Source organism: Synchiropus splendidus, chromosome 1 (assembly GCF_027744825.2).
Source record: "Synchiropus splendidus isolate RoL2022-P1 chromosome 1, RoL_Sspl_1.0, whole genome shotgun sequence".
NCBI lineage: Eukaryota > Metazoa > Chordata > Actinopteri > Syngnathiformes > Callionymidae > Synchiropus > Synchiropus splendidus.
In genome coordinates, this window is record NC_071334.1 from 52,141,074 (window position 1) to 52,152,566 (window position 11,493).

At 42.2% G+C, this 11,493-nt stretch overlaps 3 protein-coding genes across 6 annotated transcripts in view; 2 read left to right on the top strand and 1 right to left on the bottom strand.

Annotated features, from left to right (window-relative positions):
- The window catches only part of LOC128752561 (G-protein coupled bile acid receptor 1-like), a 40,674-nt gene that overhangs the window by 22,944 nt on the left and 6,237 nt on the right, over positions 1-11,493 (bottom strand). The gene's annotated exons all lie outside the window — the stretch shown is intronic.
- On the top strand, positions 968-4,877 carry LOC128752559 (tubulin alpha-1A chain-like). 2 transcript variants are annotated; one of them, XM_053853879.1, is made up of 4 exons: positions 968-1,126; positions 3,083-3,305; positions 3,371-3,519; positions 3,612-4,876. In XM_053853879.1, exons 1-4 carry the CDS (start codon positions 1,124-1,126, stop codon positions 4,590-4,592), a joined length of 1,356 nt encoding a protein of 451 aa, XP_053709854.1. In that variant the 5' UTR covers positions 968-1,123; the 3' UTR covers positions 4,593-4,876. The 2 variants fall into 2 exon arrangements, with proteins under 2 accessions (XP_053709854.1, XP_053709855.1); XM_053853880.1 differs by lacking the exon at positions 968-1,126 and adding an exon at positions 1,473-1,612 and having other exon boundaries at positions 3,612-4,877.
- On the top strand, positions 5,288-8,206 carry LOC128752560 (tubulin alpha-1A chain-like). Its single transcript, XM_053853881.1, has 4 exons — positions 5,288-5,339; positions 6,353-6,572; positions 6,666-6,814; positions 6,903-8,206. Exons 1-4 carry the CDS (start codon positions 5,337-5,339, stop codon positions 7,881-7,883), a joined length of 1,353 nt encoding a protein of 450 aa, XP_053709856.1. The 5' UTR covers positions 5,288-5,336; the 3' UTR covers positions 7,884-8,206.

Consider the following 11,493-nt stretch of genomic DNA (forward strand, 5'->3'; position numbering starts at 1 on the left):
TTAATGCGGTGGAAAAGCAGGGGTCAGTGAAAGGAGCGGTCACGAACCAGTCACGGACCTTTCACAGGTCTTTCACAGAGGCGCCATTGGAAGCTTGGAGCAATAGAGCCGATTCATCCGTGTGCTGGACGTAAACTGGCAAGCTAGAGAATCATGGGGGTGCAGCAGGTAAGTTTACGCAGGGCAGGAATTCAGCCAAGGACCAACTATAAAGAGCATAATTTGACATGAAAAGTTTATACATTTAGGACAAGCAAATTAAAAATGAAAAATTCCAATGATTATGATCACGATTTCTGGCGCCCTCATGGCACACTGTTGGCATGACATCATAGTTTCTGATGGAAAACATAATGCATGTGGTTCTGTGGCTTTAATTTATCTCTTCTCTTAATACGCCACCGATATTCATTCCATCCGTTCATCGTGTCTGTCCGTTTTTATAACTGAATGAGATAGCACAGCTTTTTAATGGTCTACAGCAGGGATCTTCAACCCGGTCCAGTTTTGACTGGTTCAACTATGTCTGCCTGACTGGTTGGATCAAAACCAGCACCACACTGGCCCTTTGAAGATTGAGTTGAATATCCCAGGTCTGTAAACTGAATGACCAATAAAGCTGCCGATGAGGAAAAACATTTGACAGCATCTGCCTCTTGTCTACTTGACAAAAACGTTGTCATCAGGCACCTTCTATCTGAAAGACATCTATGGTGCTGTCATTCTGCTTTCGTCTTTGTTGGGTTTTTTTGGCTGCCTTGTTTCCCTATTTTTGTAAATGGCAGTATTTCTCATAAAGAAATTATTGACAAGATTCCAAACGCATTATTTTGACACGGACAACTTGAGCTTTGAACATTACTGTCTTTGCTTGTGTTCTGTCCTTGAGGTTGTCTCATGTTTCTTTGTTTGCTCGTGTCTTTGTTTGCAAGGCTTTGTTGGTCATCTTGAGGCACACCCAAGCAGAGATTATAAAATGCCCTAGAGAAAAGCAGTTTTTCTAAGTAATTTTCAATCACCAATTTAGAAGCAAAAGAAGAAGACAAAGGAAGACGACAAGAAAAAAAATATTCTGGACTCTCCAGCTATATTACAACAGTAGGGACAAAAGGAATTTTCTAAAATGGTAAGATTTTTTGTATTTTAAGTCCCGCACAGTAGTTGTTTGTATTTTTGAAAACGGATTTATTTTTGCTGTTAACTGTATTTTTTAAACATAAAAACAGATCCATCCATTTCTTACTCCATTATTTGCAATGTGTAAAGCTAAAAATGTTTGTGAATGAGAGTAACTATTTATTATTGTGCATCTGTGATTTATGGCTAATGAAGAAGAGATGATGGATGAATTAGTGCTTTAATGTCTTTTAAGCAACACTCATTAGTTTGTTTTTGGCGGCGCCGCTGTTAAAAGAGTGTAATTGCAAACTGCCGTAAAGCTGGGACTTCAGCCCCGCCCCCCCCCACCTCACGTTTATTTATGAGAAGGCCCACAGATGGCAATATACACAAGACTGTCAAGCTTCGCTCTGGAAACATCTGTCATTCGACATCAGGATTTGAACGCCATCATTCAGCCAGTGAGGAAAGATAGGGTCCAGCAACACAAACTGTAAGAAAACTATAATAAAACGATTTTTACAGCACATTTCTTCACTAATAGAACTACATGAACATAGATTAAAGACAAAGTTGCAGCTTCCTTTCCTGTCTAACTTTATTCCATCATGACTCTTTCAAAAAGGAGCATACGAAGAGATCAAAGCGTGAGCAACAGAATGTCTATTTACACTTTTAATCCGAGTTGACAGTGGAGACAGATGTTGAAGCAAGAAAAAACTCTTCTTCAATAACTTCTAGAACGATTGCCCGGGAGGTTGAAAGGTAGAAGCTGGTTGCATCTCTCAGCAGCTCAGTGCAGGTCTCCATAAACAGTGGAGTCAGCGGCGGCAGCAGCGACCGTGACACAGTTATGAAACATGTTATACCTGTCCAAACCAGATGGACCATAAACCCTGTTAGTGACAGTGACTTTTCTAAACTTGTTATGGTGGCTCAGGAGAACAGACCTAAACGCTAAGATCTCTGCTGGTGTACAGAGGACTCCAACAACGAGGATAAATTTAACAAGGTTTAACACACAGACAACACAGAAAACTGGACACAAACAGGAAATGAGGAAACTAAGGACATCACCTCAGAAATGCAGAGTGAGGGACACACAGAGCAGGGAAAAAAAACCTGTAACAGAAAATAGGTGAAGTAGAGTCAAGCCTAAATAACGGGGACAACAAAAACACACTCGGATAAACTCACTCAACGAAAAGCGCTTGGTGGTGGAATAAACACATGCACACACGAGGAAGAAAGCCAACAAGAGGAAACAAAAGGTGTGCTACTGAAACACTCAGACGAGTGAGGGCAGAAAACAAACAAGGGAGAAACCAAGAAGGCAGAAGAACGGCAGAAAAGACACACACGGACAATCTAAAAGTTACCAAAAACGCTAGGGAACAAAAAAAGTTTTGATGAGCGGATGGGTTCCAGCTGTGCTGCTGTGAAGGTGGACAGAAAACAGGAAACTGAGACAACACACAAGAAAACCAGACGTAAGAAAATAAAAGCACACAGAAACCTAACATAACAAAACTCTTTTCTGTCTGATAAACGCTAATGGATGCTCACCCATAGTGGCTAGAGTCGGTGCTAAACCATTTGGTTGGCTATATCTATACCGCGGTAAACATAATAAGTCTGGCGCAAACACTGTCATTTCAGCATCTGAGTCCTTCAGTCGGCCTAGGTTCTCACCAGGATGTGAACATAACTCCTATGTCCACTCTGGTCTGGGTTTTCTCATCCCATCCATGAATGATCGCCACCGTCCTGAGGTCACATGCTTGACTATAGCATCACAGATTGTATTCAAATGACTGTGGGCTTTTGGCAGTATGGAACAAGCAGTGTGAACTTACACCTAAAATGACATCTCTTTTATCAAAATTACTTTTGACCAGACCGAACAAATGTTCTTGCTATAATATAGAGACATATTTCAAATGGACTGTTTTTCTGTTGACAGCGTGAGTGTATCAGCATTCATATCGGTCAAGCTGGAACCCAGATTGGCAATGCATGCTGGGAACTCTTCTGCCTTGAACATGGTATCCAACCAGATGGTTTGATGCCAAGCGACAAAACAACAGCAGGGGGAGACGACTCCTTCAACACGTTCTTTAGTGAGACTGGAGCTGGTAAACATGTTCCCAGAGCCATCTTTTTTGACTTGGAGCCTACAGTCATTGGTAATTAATCCAATATTTCATTGTTGTAAAACTGATATTAATGACATGTCATTTGAATTCCTCAGATGAAGTTCGTACCGGAACATACCGCCAGCTATTCCATCCTGAGCAATTGATCACTGGGAAGGAGGACGCCTCAAACAACTATGCTCGAGGTCACTACACCATTGGAAAAGAGGTCATTGACTTGGTTCTTGACAGGACTCGAAGACTGGTGAGTTTAAATTCCACATTTTTTCCCAATTAAAATGCATGTATGTATAAAAACAATGAACAAGAAATAACAAAACATTTGTTATATTGCAGGCAGATCGGTGCAATGGGCTTCAAGGTTTTCTTATTTTGCATTCTTTTGGAGGAGGAACAGGGTCTGGCTTCACGTCCCTCTTAATGGAGCGTCTTTCCGCTGAGTATGGCAAGAAGTCCAAGCTAGAATTCGCAGTTTACCCTGCACCTCAGGTGTCCACAGCTGTGGTGGAGCCATATAACTCCATCCTGACCACGCACACCACCCTGGAGCACTCTGACTGTGCCTTCATGGTGGACAATGAGGCCATATATGACATCTGCCGCAAGAACCTGGACATCGAGAGACCCACCTACAGCAACCTTAATAGGTTGATTGCTCAGATTGTCTCCTCCATCACTGCCTCACTGCGCTTTGATGGAGCCCTGAACGTGGATCTGACAGAGTTCCAAACCAATCTGGTACCATATCCACGTATCCACTTCCCTCTGGCCACTTATGCCCCGGTCATCTCTGCAGAGAAGGCTTACCATGAGCAGCTGTCAGTGGCAGACATCACCAATGCCTGTTTTGAGCCATCAAATCAGATGGTGAAATGTGACCCTCGTCATGGGAAGTACATGGCATGTTGCCTACTGTACCGCGGCGACGTGGTGCCCAAAGACGTCAACTCAGCGATCGCCAATATCAAGACCAAACGCACCATTCAGTTTGTAGACTGGTGTCCCACTGGCTTCAAGGTTGGGGTCAACTATCAACCGCCCACTGTGGTTCCTGGAGGAGACTTGGCCAAAGTGCAGCGAGCTGTGTGCATGCTGAGCAACACCACAGCCATTGCTGAGGCCTGGGCTCGACTGGACCACAAGTTCGACCTCATGTATGCCAAGAGGGCCTTTGTTCATTGGTATGTGGGCGAGGGAATGGAGGAGGGAGAGTTCACCGAGGCTCGTGAAGACATGGCCGCTCTGGAGAAGGATTATGATGAGGTGGGAACTGACAGTGTTGGAGACGAAGGTGAAGACGAGGGAGAGGAATACTAACTGTAAAATAGTAAATAAAACAAGGTAATGAGTGTGTTGCATGCTTTAAAACTAGAAAAATTGTTATTGTTGTTACAGCACAAATCTATTATGATCTCAATGAAACTTGAGCTTTCCAGTATTGAACCATAATCCAAATCCAGTGGCTGCATGGAATCGGTCATACTGACACACTGTATACATGCTGCTCTTTGTTCCTGAAATGGAATTCACTGACCTTGAACTGAACATAACAAAGGCTCCTCAATAAATTGGGAGGGATTGTTGCACACCTGTCAATAATAGAGGGAATAATACACATACCAGATTGGTTGGTTGCAAAGGTAAGTCAGCATACCAAAACATGTGCTTCCTATTCTACTAACTGATAAATGACGGCTGCTTCACGTTCAAAAACCACTCGTCATTTTTAAAGTATATTTCAACATTGATCCAATCGATGAGCCGACTAGAAAATAATGTCTTCATTAACAACTATTTGGACCAGGAACACCTACTGGTCCTTCAAAAATATTTAAAATGAAACCTGTCAAGGAATGCTTTCCAACACCGGTCCCATCGATTTTTTATTCAGTAATGTAATTATTCTGTAATCTCTGCATGTCTGCGCCTTTGTGACAACATTATGCATTCGTAATGACCCCCTCCACCAACGTTATAAATAAAACCACAGCAGGCTGTTTTGCTAGCAGTGTCCGATCGGAAAGATTCAGAGTTAGCAGGCTAAAACACATTTTATTCTAAATGGTAAGGTGTCATTAAAAGAATCAAATATGTATATAAAAACGTGCAACTCACCCCCCCTCCACACACTTGCAATAGTTTACATATAACAGTCAATTGTTTGACATCCTAAGACATAGATAACTGCTGACTTTCCCAAGAATATAGATGTTGGGTTCAAATTATTCTAACTTCAGTACTGAAAACAAGTCCTGAAGCGAATCGATCTGTCCTCAATGAATTTCATGGGAGCAATTATTCCACTTGCAATCTTTACCAAACTAACAGTGCAATGAAGCTGATATTCAGCGAGGCTCATTCACAGAGCATATGCCAAAATCATATCCACGATGGCAGCAACTATCTAGACATCAAAAAGCTTAGGTCCTGTTAGCTGAGTTGTTTCCCCAAAATAACAGTACAGCTCCAAAAGGGGTGTGAAACCCCATCTTAACTGGTAACTATGCTGTACTTTTGGGGTTCTTCTGCATGTATGTAAAACTTGAGCAAATCTGTCCGTGCATTTATGGGTTATTTAGTCCTTAACTTAACGCATCGCAATAATCCAAATCTCGCCACTTCCACCATGAAAAGTCAACTTTTCACCTGTGACCAATCACAGTGAAGGACCACAGTCATGGAGAGTGTCCCCCAGGGCTCTATTATCAATTTAAAAGCAACTTACATGAGCACAACACAGGACTTTTAACAGTAAAATCAATCCCAAAGCATGGATTATACAACTTGATGTGCTGCACTATTATTTTATTGATTCACAAATTACTCATGATAGAGTTTGGAATATTGAATGAAACAGTTTGTAAAAGTCTACCACTCACATTAAAGAATGTTGGGTTGGTCCTCCTGCAAACAACCATGATGCCAACAGGGCATTCCTGAAATAAAATAGAATGGCTGCCTTTGGCAAGATGTCCTTTACCAAAATGCAACTCAAGTGATGGAAACACATGAAATAATCATAGTAATAATAATGTAATAACTTTATTGCCATATTCTTATATTTTTTTATCCAACAGCGTGAGTGTATTTCAATTCACATTGGCCAGGCTGGAACCCAGATTGGCAATGCATGCTGGGAGCTGTTCTGTTTGGAGCATGGCATTCAGCCAGATGGTCTGATGCCAAGTGACAAGACTATCGCAGGGGAAGACTCTTTCAATACTTTCTTTAGCGAAACTGGAGCTGGCAAACACGTTCCCAGAGCCATCTTCCTGGACTTGGAGCCAACAGTCATTGGTAAACCATAACTTAGATCACATGTCTGTTTATAATACATATAATACACACCATCTGTACATTGTTAATGGTAAACCAATTTTTTTCTCAAAGATGAGGTCCGTACAGGAACTTATCGCCAGCTCTTCCACCCTGAACAACTGATAACTGGGAAGGAAGATGCCTCAAACAACTACGCCCGTGGCCACTACACCATTGGAAAGGAGGTCATTGACCTGGTCCTAAACAGAACACGAAAACTGGTGAGTTAAAGTTAAAATGCTGTCTTAATAATATCAATTACTATTCAGGATCAGGATTTGTATGCTTTTTATTTGGACTCCTTTGTAGGCTGACCAATGTACTGGACTCCAGGGCTTCCTCATCTTTCACTCCTTCGGAGGAGGAACAGGGTCTGGGTTCACCTCCTTACTGATGGAGCGTCTCTCTGTCGAATACGGGAAAAAGTCCAAGCTGGAGTTTGCCATTTACCCTGCACCTCAGGTGTCCACTGCAGTTGTGGAACCATATAACTCCATCTTGACCACGCACACCACCCTGGAGCACTCTGACTGTGCCTTCATGGTGGACAATGAGGCCATATATGACATCTGCCGCAAGAACCTGGACATCGAGCGACCCACCTACAGCAACCTTAACAGGCTGATAGGGCAGATAGTCTCCTCCATCACTGCCTCACTGCGCTTTGATGGAGCCCTGAATGTGGATCTGACAGAGTTCCAAACCAATCTGGTTCCATATCCACGTATCCACTTCCCTCTGGCCACTTATGCCCCGGTCATCTCTGCAGAGAAGGCTTACCATGAGCAGCTGTCAGTGGCAGACATCACCAATGCCTGTTTTGAGCCATCAAATCAGATGGTGAAATGTGACCCTCGCCATGGGAAGTACATGGCATGTTGCCTACTGTACCGCGGCGACGTGGTGCCCAAAGACGTCAACTCAGCGATCGCCAATATCAAGACCAAGCGCACCATTCAGTTTGTAGACTGGTGTCCCACTGGCTTCAAGGTTGGGGTCAACTACCAACCGCCCACTGTGGTTCCTGGAGGAGACTTGGCCAAAGTGCAGCGAGCTGTGTGCATGCTGAGCAACACCACAGCCATTGCTGAGGCCTGGGCTCGACTGGACCACAAGTTCGACCTCATGTATGCCAAGAGGGCCTTTGTTCATTGGTATGTGGGCGAGGGAATGGAGGAGGGAGAGTTCACCGAGGCTCGTGAAGACATGGCCGCTCTGGAGAAGGACTACGAGGAGGTGGGAACTGACAGTGTTGGAGACGAAGGTGAAGAGGAGGGAGAAGAGTACTAATTGATAGCACACCTTCTAAAGATATTCTAAAATACCTAGTCTGATGTAAACAGAAAACTGAGCATCAATCCAATACCCAAGTCAGAAAATATAATCATTTATGTTTTCTGACATTGGAATAGTTCAAAACCAAATACAGCATATTTCTGTGGAGTTACAACATAGCATCTCAATAAGTAAATGAGCGTCCACTGTGACCAAGTCGATGCAGTCTTTGTGCAAGACCATATCTATAATTGAAGCTTGAAAAATGAATATGACTGCAGGCATCATTCTGAGTTTAATATATATATATATCTCTGTCACCAGAATCAATAAAGAAATTTGTCTCCAAAGTCTCATGATTTTCCATGAGTGAGTCTTTTTCATTTCAGCACTGTTCGTGCATTGAACACTGAAAGTGACATGTGGTCTCTCAGTCATGCATCATTCCAGTTTGCCGTGATGTATATGAAGTTTACTACGTGAAGGCTGTACTCATGTCTGTTAATAGTTTACGTTGACTTTGGACCCCTCTGGACACTCGATGCTATTGAAAAAATATTAGAAATAACATGAATAAATGATCATTTAGTCATATTCTATTTTCAAAATATTAAATATATAAACTGTCCTTTGTCTTGTGTGATGAAAAACTTTTTCACAATTCTCTCACCTAAAATGGTTGTTTTTAATTGCCTTATTGAAGATTTCACCAATAGTTTTACACTAATACCATTTTAGAATTTGTTGATGGTTCCTAACTGATGCCGGGTTTTGGCATTAGCGCTGCTTGTGAGAGTGTGTCCACCATCACTGAACCCTAATCTGGGACGCAGAAGAGGGCGTTGAATTGTCATCATGGACATCATTTTTGGCGGTATATTGTGTACAATAAGCCCATCCCTAGCAGTGAGCCTAATATTTCTTTAGGTACACCAACATAAAATATAGGTGCAACCAGCTTTAATTAAACTTATTGTGCTTCTTCAACATCTCACTTTGGTGGGTTGTCGCTCCAGTCACAAATGCATTAACGTATTGCGTTGATTTTTTTTGTCACCCTCCTTGCATTAAAGTGAGTTCAGTCACAGTAAAACACAGACATGATGTGTCTGCGGCAGAAGTCTGTCTTCACTCGGGCCAGTCACACCCGAGTTCAACTCAAAACTCAGTTGAACTCTGACAAATTTTGGTCAGATTTGGTCGCACTCTGGATCCCTATAATGTTTTCAGAAGAATGAAGCAGCACTCTTTCCAACTGTAGTTTAAATAATAACAACTTAGAAGACATTTGCTAAGCAGATGTTCATGTTTTCCTTTGATTATTTGCCCCAATGTCTGCTCTGATGTTGTTTCCATTTGACTTTGAAAAGAAACCCTAGCATTTTCAAAGGTCTTCTTGTAACACCACTTATAAATTGAAAAACGTGGTCCTAGAGATAATGCATTTGGTTCGAAAATTGAAAAGTTGAAAGTTGAAAAGACTAGAGCTATGTCCTCAAATTGGAGCCAGTAATGTCGTCTGAGCAAGGACTGACCTTTTAGTACACAATTGAAAGCATTGTTATTGTCCTTGCAGGTGCATCAGGTGCTCTAAAAATGGCGCTAAATCAAAACCACACTGAAAATGGCAATGTTTTGATAAACAATGAAGAAATTACTTTGAGGATGAGCAAAAACATTGAGCTTGTCTTCAGTGACATCACATGCAGCACTGATCTGCTGAAGGGGATAAAAAAAGGAAGTGTGTATCTCACACCATGCAGACTAGTGTTTGTGTCTAGCAACACCAACGATTGTCTGGGTTCAGCCATGTTTCCTTACTGTCACTTGACATGTTGCAGCATTGAACAGCCAGTTTTTGCGGCCAACTGCATTAATGGGACGGTGGCTGCTGAGCCCAGTGGTGGCTGGGAGGGTAGGGCCCGTTTCAAAATGGCATTCTCCAGGGGAGGTGCATTGGAATTTGGACAACATCTCCTTAAACTGGCAGCAAATGCTTACGGTGCTTTACCAAACCAGATCAATTTTGGCTCACATGACTATCCTTCACCGAGACCTTCGAGCACATCACATGGACAAACAGATGACGCTACTTCAGAGCAGACGGGGCTCAACCCGAGCTTCTGTCCCATGGCTGACAGTGTGATTCAATCGCATCTCCCACTGCCAGCAGTAGCCCGCACAACTGCCCCGCCCACCACGACCCCACCCCCTCCATACCCTGGACAATACAACCCAAACAATCCCTACATCTACCTACCAATGGAACCACCTCCATGTTACACCCCCTTTCCAGAGTCTTCTAACAAAAGAAACTGATTTGTTATGTGCGACTACTTACAGTAGATGAGATTTTAAACTGCAGCACTAAAGTTGTAATGAAAACTGGTCTCAAGCTCTCTCATGCAATTATAGAATAAATTAAATATTAATTTAATAAAAAAAAAAGGGAAATATGAATCAATTTCCAGGTCCAATGGCAGAAACAATCATCATCAAATACAATGCAAAAACGTAATGAACATTTCTGGATTTGTTTTCTTGTAATCTGTTTTTTATTGGGCTCCCTGTCAGATGTTTGTAACAACAAATTGCTTGAATATATGTTCACAAAAGGCCGATTTACGATCACTTTAATAGTATAATTGCACATTTCCTCCATAGACTTCCGTTCCGAAATTAAAATTTGTCTTGCCATTACCATGCAGCAGAATATGTGGAGTGTCCAAAAGCCTTTTCCACCACTGTAAGTATACATGGTAGCAATTGCAGGTGCCTGGCTGCCTCACACGGTCCTCTCGATAGTTGAATGTCAGCCCCAAAGTGCCCGCAACCACAACCATGGACTGCCCATTCTTCCACAATGCATCGACTGATCGGTGCCAATTGGATCTGCGCGCACCAATTAGAATGCTGGGGCTTTCTTTGCAGATGTTTTTTTTTTTTTTTTATTCAAATGAACACTTTAACTGTTCCTTTGCTTTTCATGTTCCTTTGGAGAATAGAAGAAATTTCTTATGAAATGCATAAAATGTACGATAAGTCACCACATCTTTGTACAACTGAACATGATCGAAGATAGCAACATTGTTGACCAGAAAGTCAAACTCCTCCCAAAGAATGTCCTCGTGAAGAAAGGGTTCAAGCTGCGTACTAATGTGAAGTCAGTCATGAAGAGTAGATCTGACCACAGAGCTGCCGAGAAGTGACACAGAGGACCGTTTAACAAAAATGGGGAGCTGAATTACACATTTCATTGAGAATCACTAGTGCACAATCTTTTTCAAAGACACAAAGACTGGACTTCGATGTCAGACCGTGTGAATCCCTTCACTGTGTACTTATTTTTATTACTGTGTACTGTGGTCCAGTAGCTCCAGCTATACTAAATGCTCTAAACACCAATAAACTCCTATTGAAAGACTAGAACATCAAATCTTCTTCATTATTGTGTCCCAATGGTTGCTGCAGTCAACTGACGCGTTTGAATTTGTATTTTTGATCCTTTACTGTGCCTTTGTCTGATGGTTGTTATCTGGCTGAATACTACTTTATTGTCTTTGTCACTACTGATGTCCTTGATTCCTTAGTTACACATTTTCACGGGGCTTTTTTTGTGTATTCC